At 38.1% G+C, this 13,469-nt stretch overlaps 1 protein-coding gene across 2 annotated transcripts in view; it reads right to left on the bottom strand.

Moving 5' to 3' along the window:
• ttc7a (tetratricopeptide repeat domain 7A) overlaps window positions 1-13,469 on the bottom strand; it is a 50,303-nt gene that overhangs the window by 36,584 nt on the left and 250 nt on the right. For both annotated transcript variants that reach the window (XM_063875373.1, XM_063875374.1), the window contains exons 2-9: window positions 12,029-12,215; window positions 8,214-8,377; window positions 7,620-7,788; window positions 5,538-5,668; window positions 4,816-4,940; window positions 3,603-3,681; window positions 2,819-2,988; window positions 120-183 (exon numbers count right to left, since the gene is read on the bottom strand). In XM_063875373.1, the coding sequence (XP_063731443.1) occupies window positions 120-183; window positions 2,819-2,988; window positions 3,603-3,681; window positions 4,816-4,940; window positions 5,538-5,668; window positions 7,620-7,788; window positions 8,214-8,377; window positions 12,029-12,215 (1,089 nt within the window). The remainder of the gene's footprint in view (window positions 1-119; window positions 184-2,818; window positions 2,989-3,602; window positions 3,682-4,815; window positions 4,941-5,537; window positions 5,669-7,619; window positions 7,789-8,213; window positions 8,378-12,028; window positions 12,216-13,469) is intronic.

Raw genomic sequence — 13,469 nt, 5'->3', positions numbered from 1 at the left:
AAGGTCCACTTAAAAGTGTCTAAATATTGTGTTTTGAAAGCAAAAAGGTGAAGAATGACCTAGTGTGTGTGTGTGTGTGTGTGTGTGTGTGTGTGTGTGTGTGTGTGTGTGTGTCTCACCATGGACTCTGTGATGAGCAGCAGCAAAACAGCCTCCTCAACCACGTCCTGAGGACAGAAGCAACTGCAAGACACAGGAAATAAGAAATAAACAGGAAGACTAGACCTCACACACACACAGACACAGACACAGGCACACACACACACACACACACACACACACACACACACACACACACACACACACACACACACACATACACACACACACACACACACACACACACACACACTTTCCAAAGCTAGATTGTCAGATTGCTGGGAGTGTCTAGTTTCTGTCTCACTTGTGGTGCTGTAACCCAACACGGACCACCCTGGGTGTATCGCTACACAGCACTATCTCAGATGTCGCACACAAACACACACACACACACACACACACACACACACACACACACACACACACACACACACACACACACACACACACACACACACATTGGCTAATTTATTCCTTCCATCTCTCCTCTCCCATTCCTCTCATTCATCACTTTCTCTACCTCTCCTCCCGCTGTGGTGGGCCCTGTGTCTTATAAAAGGACACATTTACCAGACACCGTTGCAGCGTTTGCAAAAGAGCCAACTGATGACAAAAGCCATGAACAATACTGGAGTGCAGCCATTCCTCAGGGTGAAGTCTCCTGTTCCCCCTCTCCTTCTTATCTCAGACATGGATTTAGATCTTCACTTATGATAGTGTGGGCAGGATTAGTCATGTGGTGGTGACTAAGTACGGCTCGCAGTGAGCGCAGGATCCCTGCAAAGAGGGGGCTGCGGGAGGGAGCCAACCAAACTCTGCTGTACGGTTCAGAGTGCTGATGCAAGAGGCTCCTGTCAGAACTGTGCCGTGCATCTCATCCATATGTCAGTATATGTCATGTTGTGTTACGTTATACTTGAGTACACAGTCCCTTTATGACATGTGTTATATTGTAACATTTTTTATGTTGACCTTTTATGCTGTTTTATGCTCTCATGCTTTTATGTTATGCAATGTCAATTCATTCTATATTTTCTTATCATCTGATTATTTCTTTACTTTGTTTTATTGTCTTTAAGTTGTAAAATGATATCACGTTTTATTTTGTATCCATAATTTTATTCTATTTTATTTGTATTTTATTAACACATTTTTGTTTTACTTCTTCTATGAGGAATATTAAACCGCATTAAACGGTATGAAAGATGCTTAATAAATGCAGTTTGATGGACTTTTATTGACGGAATGATGTCATGTTACGCTATGCTATTTTATTCTATGCTGTTTTATATTGTCTTCTGATGTCCCGGCGTTATCTTAAATCGTGGCATATTTTCTTGTTATGTAATGGTTTGATCTTGTTATGTCATGTCATGCTATGTTTCACTGTTATGTCATGTCATACTCTCCTGTCATGTCATGTAATGTTGTTATGTTATGTTTACCATGGCATGGTTTACCTTTGGAGCTATTTCATCAAAACAATTCGAGTTTAAACATGTGGAAGACACAGGGGTTGTTGTGCTGACTAGCTCGGCTCCGTCCGGTGATTCAAATATTGATTGCTTTAAGTTTATAGATTTCTGTTTTTCCATAGGTGCATTTTTTTCATTATAAAGATGAAATAAGATGGAACTTTATCAATCCCTAAATTCAGGAGTTAAAGCAGCAACAGTGTGAGAGTGAAAAACAGCACAGTAGAGATTCACATGAGGTAAACAAATCATACAAAAATAAAATGATATAGATATAGTAACTATTAAGATATATACTTATTTGGGTTTGGATTGTTACATATATTTACATGTAAGTTTGCAGATGCGACTGCAGGTGCATGTTTTTATTGTAGTTGCCCGTGTTCCAAATGAATATCAGTAATTCTCTTATTATTTAACATTTATTAACGTTAGTTTGGCTGAGCAAGCGTGCTCTTTCACATGCCTGCTCTTTACTATTGCATATTTTCTGTTACTCTGTGGTGTCTTAGTATTAGTAGTATAGAATGGTATGCTTTTTGTCAAAGTAGCATAAAGCACATATTCCATCAGGTCTGTCCTTGTCCTAAACCAAATGTATATATTTATTTTTCTCTGAATATGTGTCTCTCTCAATGACTTTCAATTAATTTGAAGTACTCATCGACTGTTAATTTTGGGCACTAGATAATACTTGATATCACGTGTTGTTGTGGACCATTACTGAAAAATCTGATTCATGCTCTATGCAAAATCACATTTTCAGAGGCATTATATGCATAGTATTTATTTTCTGCTTCTTTATATTGTATGAGTGCAGTAATACATCCCACTGATGATAGGAGGATAGGTGTGCTTGGATTCTTCACCTTGAATGACCTAGTGTAAACAGGTAGCCTGTGTGCTCTCTGGGGGGAAGTCTGTTCCCTGACTCCCGCCTCCCTCTCCCTAATGATGACTCATAGTCTTCAGTACAAAACAGACGTCAATAAAAGGAGATGGCGCCAACTGACAAGCCCCACAGTTGGAGGATAGAAATCTTGCGCAAGACCGATATAACACTGGCTGAAAGAGCAATTACGACAAAGTTAAATGGACACCTAGAGATAACTGTTGACCCCCCATCTCTCAAAGTTGAACTTAAGTAAAGTATACTGCTGGGTGGATTACAATTAAGAGGTATAATTAAGACAAATAGCATGAAACACAAGGAAAACGTATTGACAGAAACAATCTAAACAGACCTGTCGGTGCTGTAACGCTGCGGGGGTTTAACAGTAGGGTAGACGGCGTCTTTAGAGGCGGCGGCCCCCTCTCTGTGGACCCAGGCTGAGGGTGGGGGGCCTAGCGGGGGCCAGTAGCTGTCCTCACTCACAAAGCTCAGCAGCACCTCTGCTAGCTTCCTTGCTGCAGACTAAAGGAAACAACGATGTATTTATGAGCAGATGAGCAGACAGATGAGACAATGATGTAACGGTGTATAATGTAGTAGCGGTGTCATTTTTCCCCATAATATCAGATCCTAATACTTTCTATGACGCTAATGTCTATAATGGATTATAAACTGACTTACAATCAGCACACATCACTGTATATATACAGTTTTAAGCACTCATTAATATTCAGAATGCTTTATAACAATTATCATAGCACATTATAAAGGTAAAGCACATTGTTCTATAATTCCTATAGTTGTTATATTGCTATACTATTTAATCTTTTGTATAATGAATTAAAATCAGTTATTATGCAAGAATATGTTTCTCTGAGAAGTCATTGTTTGCTTTAAGTAGAGTAAAAAAATAATGTATGCAAACAATACTAAATGTATTTTTAAACTAAGTGAGTATAGCAGAGGCCTCTTTAAAGGAATACAAACATCACCATTGTGTGTGTGTGTGTGTGTGTGTGTGTGTGTGTGTGTGTGTGTGTGTGTGTGTGTGTGTGTGTGTGTGTGTGTGTGTGTGTGTGTGTGTGTGTGTGTGTGTGTGTGTGTGTGTGTGTGTGTGTCTGTGTGTCACTACTCACCTTCCTGAAGCTCTGAGACCCTCGTGACTCGAGCACCCTGAGCACCCTACGCAGTTGGTGAGCACCCTGCGCTAGATGACTAACATACACACACAAAGAGGGCGTACATCAGTTTAAGAAGATGGCATATATAGTTTGCAAAAAAAAAAAAAACCTGGAGGAGAATCCACAACAGGATGTGTCATATTATATATATTAATATGATGTACTTTTTTTTATGATGTACTTTTCTTGTGTAAAACACAATTATTCAATAATACATATGAAAGCAATTATGTAACTTCCCAATTAAAAAAATGTGTATTGAACTTTCTATTTCTATGATTGTGGATAGACAGGCAGATGTAAGTGTCCGTAAGATTTTTCAGGTTTTTTTCTTTCTTTTAACACCTCTCTATATCAGTTTTATGAAATACAAAACATTATAACCTCCATGATGGGATGAGTTTCTGTTGTATTTAGCAATATAATATTAAGCTAGGTGTATCTAATACACTTAAAACTGAATATCCAACACATGGTGCACTTCTGAATCACAGAGCCCACTGACACCTGCTGGTCACAAATTAAAATGCATCTCTGCTCTACTGAGGTCAAGCGGTACACTTATTACAAGTTTTTCCTTTATTACTTCTCCGCCTCACTTTCTTAAACAGACAACAACAAAAACAAGGTTTCCTCCATTAAAGTCAAACCTGAATAAGAAAAGACTCAAGCCATTAATCATTGTGCAGGACTAGTAATGTCATGTCATTTTTGTATTTCTGTATTTTATAAACCTTTCTCTCTCTTTTTTTTTTTTATCACCAAGTGAGCCTCATTGCAGCTCATGGCTGAAAAGTACTTTTGGTGTTGTCTGCCATAAAACTACATGGCCCTGGTCTTCTGGAGCTCAAAGTGCCAAAGACATTAGGCATTAGCAAAATAAATGTGTCTTTCAAGAAATCATGACCTAGCACCGAAATTCCACTAGCACACATCACCCCCGAAAAAAGTACTAAACATGCAGAAGCAGGGTTAGTTATTATGCTCCATTTATCTTGGATAAACTAACAGAAAACTTCAGCACCGCTGTACTCTCACTACTTTTAAATCCAGAATGAAGACTTTTCTTTTTGCTGCTGCCTTCTTTTAAATCAATTACATTGCAGTGTAACTTCTATTCTTCTAACAAGGAAAGGCTGAAATGTTGGCGTAGTGTTGTTGGACTCACCCCCTCTGCAGCAGACAAAGGTAAGCGCTCTGTAAAGATGCCTGCAGGAAGTAGCCCAGGTCCATTTCCACAGGTTGAGGGAGCGTACCGGATTTGGCTGTCTTACTGTGGGGCGTTGATACTGTCTGAAAGTATCATAAATATTATTTCACTATATATCTATATATCTATATATATATATATATATATATATAGAATATATCTATATATATATATAGAATATATATAGATATATAGAATATATATAGATATATATAGAATATATATATAGATATATATATTCTATATATCTATATATTACCTAAGTATGATGTTCAAACATGTCTTAAAGTACAAGCACTGCTTAAATGGTTAAGTATTTAGGTACAGGTATAAGAGAAACAAATGAAAGGATGAATAATAATAACATTGAAATGGAGAAAATGAAGCTGACCTTAAAGAATTTATTATATTTCAACTTTATTTTTACCATTTTGTCATTTTACTCAATGTACCAAAAATCTTCTCCCTCTGAATTATTCTTTGGTATGTACAAAACTAGAAGTTCAACTCTTCCTCCCAAATTTTTTCCTGATATTCTTCCATTAAGTGACTGACACACACACGCACGCACGCACGCACGCACGCACGCACGCACGCACGCACGCACGCACGCACGCAAACACACACACACACGCACACACACACGAAAGCATGCACACTGAACATGTCTAAAAATCCACCTTATCGACCTCCTGCAGGTAGGACAGAGCAGCGTCACAGGCCCTGAGGTAACAGCACAGACACTCCTCCTCCCTCTCTGACAGGCGGACACGAGACACTGCGGACACGGTCTGATGGTCCAGAGACAGACCTGAGACACAAGGAGACACCACGGGACAAAACAGCATCAGACCTCCACCAACCATTCACCAACAAACTGCTTCAAAGCATGGTATACTTATCCTGCTGGCACAAGTATAGACAAATCATGTGTACAATGTACTTTTAGCCCACAAAAACTATAATTGTCAGTTCATAATTAGTAAGACATTTAAAAGTATGTGAATGAAATGTGTGTTTTGTGTGATTAAAAGTAAAAGGATTAATCAGGTGTCTTGGAATGACTGTCAGATTTTGAAATAAAATGTCAGATCTTCAGATAAATATTACAATTGTACTCAAGGGTAAACCTGATTTAATTTATCAGTACTTAAGAAGGTAGAACACATATTTCTACATGTTATAGCATGTATTCCAGATACATTAGAAAATACAGATACATTTTAGTCCTTACATTTTTTCTAAAAGATGACAGGATTTAAAAATAGAAATTGATAAAAAGTACTGGACAAACTTTTGTTTCAAAAGTAGATACATGTTGACACAATTAGATGTGTTCTAATGTATCCTACTGCACAGAAGATACATAAGATAAATGGTCAAATGTAATTCCTTTGTTGTTGCAAGAAAAAAAAGTTTGTTTTATAGATTTATTTTTTTTGGAGCTGTGACTTTTTTTTTGACTTGCTTTTCGAAATCTGTTGTTGATATTCATCCTTTTAAATGTATCCTTTAAAATGTTAAATACAGAAGAAGGAGTGAGCCTGGTGCTCCTGTTCCAGATGCTGGGTCTGACGTCCGTTAGTGGACTTATTGGTTCAAATAAACAGAGCGAGCAGGAACTTTGCTAGACCGCAGGATGCCTGTGACGGACAGCAGCCTCGGGCCAGACGCCAGGCCTAATCAAATAAGCAGGCAGCTGCCAACAGACAAGACATCATCATCCAAATATTCACATCAGACTTCATTCCCAATTTAATATGTACACAAAAGAACATGGGAAGGAGCTATGCAACCCCAAAGGATCTGAATTGTTTTTTCTTGTAGTATGAACATGATCCGCTACAAATATTATGCAGTGCGTTTCAAAACAATCAAAAGGAAATGAAAATCTAACAGTTAATGTAATGAAATTCTCCAGTTTCAAGAGCACGAGGTCATGTCCCATTATAGGAAACAGGGAGTGTAATGACATGATGACTATGAGCTTAACAAGATTATCCAGAGCTCAAGGACAACACACTATGTAATGTTGTGTGGATGTGACCGTTGACCTTCGATAATGCTGCTATTCAATGTGTCAAAATAGACAAAATACTTAAGATTGTATCTAACTGGTAAAGTGACCCAGAGAGAATGCGTTATAATGAAACTACTATTAGACAGCTTGTGAGTGTGTGACTGTGAGTAATAGTAAATACTTCTTCGACATATGACTCACAATCATGTGGTTTTTAAAACAGCATCTGTATAGAAATCACACTTAATCTGTTCCATGTGACTGTACTGTGAGTCAAACATATTTTATACATTATTTATAAGGTGTTAATGTACATGAAGTGGCATCAGGAGAGGCAACTCGAGAGGAAACAAAAATGTCATCTGTGTGTACCAAATGTTCCCATTTCTCCCTTCACCTCATCAGTGTTCAACTACAAGCTGTTTGCAGGGGTTACTGACATATAACTATCTGACAAATCAAGCTGATGTTTTCCAGCCGTGTTACATTCATTTCCACAGATTGGATCTCTTCAGCCCGCCACCGTCCCTTCCACTTCAGTTCCAAACCCCATACAAGGTCATTGTGATGTTAGGGCTGTGATTAGGATTGGGATCATCAAGGAAATGTATGAAGGGAGCTTTTCAGTCTTGTCAAAATTGTGGACAAAAGACATGTGTCTGTGTTTACAGATTTTAGCACTTACAATTGTAATGATGGAAAAAGTTGAATCTCCCTATAATTTGCCAAAGGTTTCAAGTACCTTTAATGACAAAAGCCTCGGCCAGCAGGCGGAGATGGTAGGTCGGCTGCTCATCCCGCGTCAGCTCGTCCAGTCCCACCCTGGCACACATTCCCTGGGCGTCCCGGTAGCGACCCTGCACAAAGTGCACTTTGGCCATCATCAGCAGAGCCTCGTTCAAGTACCTGGGCTGGAGGACAAGATGAAATGATATATATGTATATATGAAAAATTGTTTTAATTATGATTCAGTACCGACAAAACAACAACTTCATAAAATATATCATCATCAGATAGGTTATTAATTATTTTGAGATACATACTCATATACTCTTATTTTAGAGATGTTAAATCATTATTTAGTTTTCCTTATTTCAGTCTCAGTCATTTTTCTGATCATGTTTCGATCATATTTTCAGATGCTGAGTCATTATATTGAGATACATCGTCAATTTTTGGAGTCGATATTTTTGAAGTACTTGCTTAATATTTTGCAATAGTAAGTCACTCATTTTACTGTTTTGATACTTTGTGATGGGCTTCAATATTAAGCTTTCAAAAAGCAGATAGACATCTACAACTAGGATGTCCAGAAGGAACCCAGATTTCACTGACTGTGAGATGGCCTCGGCTGAGGACAGAGTTGAGGTGGCCTTTGGCCCGGCACAGTCTGGGCTGGGTCTTGTCGATCAAAGGTGTGGAGCTCCGTAATAGGTCCATGTTATCCTGCAGGCTCTCCTCTAGCAGCGCTTCGGCCATCAGCAGCAGCCCATAGTCATCTAGCGGGGGGGATTGAAAAGGTCAAAAGTTTAAAAAAGTTTGTTTGATCACGGTCAAAGGTTGTGTGTTTCTGTAGCCAAAGAAAACCTTATTCAGTCCATTAAAAACAGCATTGCACACCAGGGAGAGGAGCTCAAACATGTTCGAAGTCTATTTAGAAGCTAGAGTTTCCATTTCCTTTATACTTTTCCTAAAATTGTTATCATATGATAAGTACTTAACGTCCACCTACACTGAACAGTAAACCAACTTTGTGTTGTTGTGACTTGGCCTTCAAAGTCCAGTAGCAAACCTCAGGTTTTGTGTACACACACTCGATCAAAGCCTTCCTGTTTACCTTTTCCATTCTGTGTGTGTGTGTGTGTGTGTGTGTGTGTGTGTGTGTGTGTGTGTGTGTGTGTGTGTGTGTGTGTGTGTGTGTGTGTGTGTGTGTGTGTGTGTGTGTGTGTGTGTGTGTGTGTGTTCTGTTGCAAACGCTGTGCGCAGTGTTTATGTCCTGATATATACTTGAAATATTTGCCAGTTAGTTTTATCAGCACAGCCAAGGATAAAGCTATCAGTGAAGGGAAGGTGAGGGATAAACAGCAGGACATGTCTCAGCCCATAACTGTAGCAAGAGCTAGTAATGATTTCAAACCAGCCTTTGGAAAGAGTCAGTGCTGCAATAAGTAACCAAAAGGTTACATTAGTGTTTCAGTGCGAGACGATTAATGAACTTAGAAACATAAATAATTTTGGCTAAAACATTCTTTTGAGTCTGTTTACCATTAATCATTTTGTGCTGGGTTAAGGTTGTAGCAGACAGTTAGCTAGCTGCTAAAGAAAGTGGAGGGTCCTGCCGCTAAAGAGTATTTCTCTTTGAAGGTAATGGAGACTAAAACAGAGCAAAAATGTAGGATAATATTGTACTTACATACAACCTTGAAAGCTCTGTAACGGCTGTGTGTAAACAAGTGTTAGCTAACAAGCTAACATTAGCTGTATAAGCTTGAAAGGTGCTGTGTTTGCAGCATGTTTCCCCTGCCAAGTTACTGCTAAAATGTCCTTAAACAAAACACAACTACAGCAAATGTTTGCCGAGCTCTGCCAAGTATTTCAGAAAAAGCCTACTGAGGTCAGGAGTCTGCGCCGCATGCACCTATACAATTAAACTATTTTGACAAGATACTTAAAAAAATATTGTTGAGTTAATCCTTTAGAATTGTTATTCTTTTATTCTGTTTATTGTAATGTGACGGTACCCATAAAAAAAATGTAGCTTTCATGGACAAGTTTGTGGTGGCAATATTCACAGACAGTTACGTGAAAGAAGACTGCTAGCTAGCCAACATGGAAGTAAACAAGTTATAAAACTCGCCAAAAATCTGTTTTGCAAATATTTTATGTGGTATGAACAGCATCAGAATATTGCACACAATGCATTCTGGTACATGTAGGCATTGCCTTCACAGCTCTGGGTGCAAGCAGAAGAACTCAGATTTCACGATCAAAATAGAAGGTGCTGAAGAATTTATACCATAGATTGACTACGTTACTGATGAACATTCGATGAACATCCACATAACACGTGGACAGGTTTTCGTTCAAGGACACACACTGTTCCAGGAAACCCTGAATTCATCTCCTATTTTTGGTTTACAAGAACTCCACAGGGTAGGATTTGAAATGTTTTGAGTCTAAAAATACTGGAATAGCCTACAAAATAGCAACCAAGTGTTTAGACTGTGGAGTGTAATTCCCCACAGATCAATAAAACGACCCAAATTCCCAGGACAAATATAGAGGACTGGCTCATCTGACCCCAGAACCATTAAATGAAGGCAACTGCTGTGAATTGATGCACTACTACATTTGATTACAGCTTGGAGATTGTTGACTAGTAGTGCACAACATCAACTTTAAAGCAGGCTTTCTTTTGACTGATATCAAAGAAGACTATCACGTCTTAATTGCTACACTGCTAAATTATCCGAAGCATTAAACATAAATACAAGATGAGACATAAAATTGCAGATTGCACAAACAATTGTAGATTTGTCCTGTTTTACAGTATGGGGTACATTTTACAATGACTTATTACAGTGATGTTAACTTCCTCTATGTCTAATCTAAAACTACTTATTCTGGTGCACCATGATTTCCATGCACACTCATTGTCAGATCAGCAAATGTGAACCATGCAGGCACACAGTAATACCACATGGATTTTAACACTTCAGTGCAGGTGCAGGCAGGGAGAAACTGCTATGGGCACAATAACAGCAGACTTGCAGTCAAGTTGCCTGAACCCATATTTACTCTGCTGAGATGAGCGGTGGAGGCAGGTGCATTAGCGACTTAGCAAAGTAATGCTTTATGAGGCACACAATGATAAGTGTGTTTGCCTTTCTTTGAGCACATGTACAGTGTGGAAGGATTTCAAGGGCAAATACAGTGAATAGTCCAAAAATATTGTACAGGTTGCAGCAATTAGTCCCAGGTCTACCCTGTGTAAGGGGAGTTAACAATCCTGAGGGTCATGTAATACCTTAGATCATGTACACACTCTATGATTTTGTATACTGTAAACTTCCAGGTATTGACGTTTTATTTTCAACAACCCCTGTCTGCCCCCTGGACTTTCGAGATCCCAACTTTTATTTATTTAGTTTAGTTATATTGAGTGTATATTCTCCTTCCTTCTTTGTATTGTACTGTTGCACCTCAATTTCCCTCAGGATAAATAAAGCTTCTTGAATCTTGAATCTTATTTGCAGAATGGTCATTTATTTGGAATATATTTATTTAACTGAAGTAGCCTACTATAGGTAGAATATTCCATTCTATGCCACTTTATACTTGTTATTAACTACATTTCAATGAGATACATTACACCACTACATGTATTCCTCACAAAGGTTACTGTACTTGCATTAAAAAAACACTTATATGTTGAGCACTTTACCAGAATCTCCAGAAGTATTCCAAGTAAATACAAGTGGCTTTACATTGAGGAACTACAACATACAATTAATTATAACTTTCTAAAATAAATGAATTCATTAATGATAAAACATAATAAAGGAACACTTTTAAATGAGCCTTTCTATAATAAGTTACTTTACTTTTTAAGAGATTCTGCTGATACTACTTTACCTAAGTAACAATGTGTATGCAGCACTCTTTAACTGAGTATTTTGAAGTGAAGGATCTCAGTAGCTCTTCCAACACTGCCCACTACTGCCTTGTTGAATGTCCAAAGTCCAACTTGTGTACAGTGCAACAAATGCACTGCAAAAAATACACATCCTGGACAAACACTCCAAGATCTCAAGATTATGACTGAATTTGAAATCATACTTTACCTAAAAAATAATGATTTGAACAAATCTGCAGGTTGAGGCACAGTTAATCAACTCATTTAAAATAATCCGTATCAAAGTGTTGCAAACCACTAAGAGACAGTCCCTCTGTAAAACTTCCTGAAACTTCCCTTAAATCTTGCAATTTTGGGCAATTATTATAGGAGACACCAGATATAACCGGATTAAAAGAAACAAATTATTTTTAGTTAGCCAATTTGTTTTGCAGTGTGCAGATCAGTGAGTTATTAAAACAGCCGGGAATGAAACCACAACTTTAAAACCTCCGGGTGTTGCTGACCCACTCACCGTCCTCATGGAACCGCGCCGCCTTCATCTGCTCTAACATCATCGGGATCTTGTCCCACTGACACTCGGCCCGGTATCGCTCCACCTCCGCTTCCATCCGGATCTGGGTGAAGGAGACCCGGGATGCCATCGCCGCTCTGTCCCGGTGGTGACTGTAGTCTCCGGACACGATGGGAGTGACTGCAAACTGCCGGGAGAAATAAACGTGTATTCTTTGAGTGCGCATGGGGGGTGGGGTGTGAGTTAGGCTACTACAAAAAGTTAATTATAACAGAAAAAAACGGCACAACAGTAAATATGTTGCTGACATTTTGTTTGTTTTTACTCATAATAAGGTTTAATTGTCAAGATATTATTTTGTAAGCCTCATTCATTCATTTCATTTCCATCTTTATTTCGAAAAACACACAAAAACCCCAAAACAAATAAAAAACACTTGTTAAACAGAATATAGTATTGGTAAGACACAGTATTTTTTTTTTATTATAAATTGTTAAACAATATTTATATTCAACAATAAGCCTCTGAGGTTCATTTACATTAGTGACTCCTGTCAGTAACTAGGGTTATTTCTTAAAATCAGTGTTGCACTATGATCAGAGTTGCAACGATTAATCGACTAAATAATATGTTGATCAAAATGAATACAAGCCAGCTAAAGTATAGTGTCAATCAAATGATCGTTTAAGTAATTTTTCATTCATAAAGTTGCAAAAAATCCTGTTTCCAGACTTCCAAAAAAAGTTAGGAACTGCTCTTCTGTTTTTATATCATATTAAAGTACAACATCTTTAAAAAACAAGACATTTAATGACATCAACTTGCACGTTTAAGAACTTGCATTGACATATGTTTCACTATAATCTGATGAACCGATTAATTGAGGAATAGATCTGGAAATTAACTGATGATGAAAATAATTGGTATCTACAGCCCTTATTTTGAGAGGTCATTATCTGTAGTGGTTTAAAATAAAAGGAAGGGTGTCCTTCTCTGAACAGGAGCCATGTCCTTAATCTTCTCTGTTAACACTTTAACTGGATCAGGTAGGGCTTACGATGCAGTAATGCAAAGAAAGCTGTTCCACAGAAACCAAAACAGACAGCATGCATGCATATAAGGTGCTGTTATTTAATTTATTTAAATGTTAATAGTGGTAATTTCATAAATAATTTTGTTGGACTTAAAATCCATTTGTAATTGCTTGGCTTGCACCCTGATCTGGGTTCAGCAGCTTTCAGCAGGCTGGGGCTGGCTAACCTCCTGGCTCAGTTACAAAATAATACATCTGTCAGCTATTGCACTGACATGCAATTGCACTGACTTAATTCTGTAGGTCACAAAACATGCAGTACAGAGGAAACTATATGACTAACCAGGGCTCTTAATGGGGGAAAACTGCAAACGATTGAGGGATAAAGGAAATACACATGACTTCACC

The sequence above is a fragment of the Eleginops maclovinus genome, chromosome 22 (genome assembly GCF_036324505.1).
Source record: "Eleginops maclovinus isolate JMC-PN-2008 ecotype Puerto Natales chromosome 22, JC_Emac_rtc_rv5, whole genome shotgun sequence".
NCBI lineage: Eukaryota > Metazoa > Chordata > Actinopteri > Perciformes > Eleginopidae > Eleginops > Eleginops maclovinus.
The sequence above is the reverse complement of the archived record's forward strand: the minus strand, read 5'-3'. Positions and strand labels throughout refer to the sequence as shown.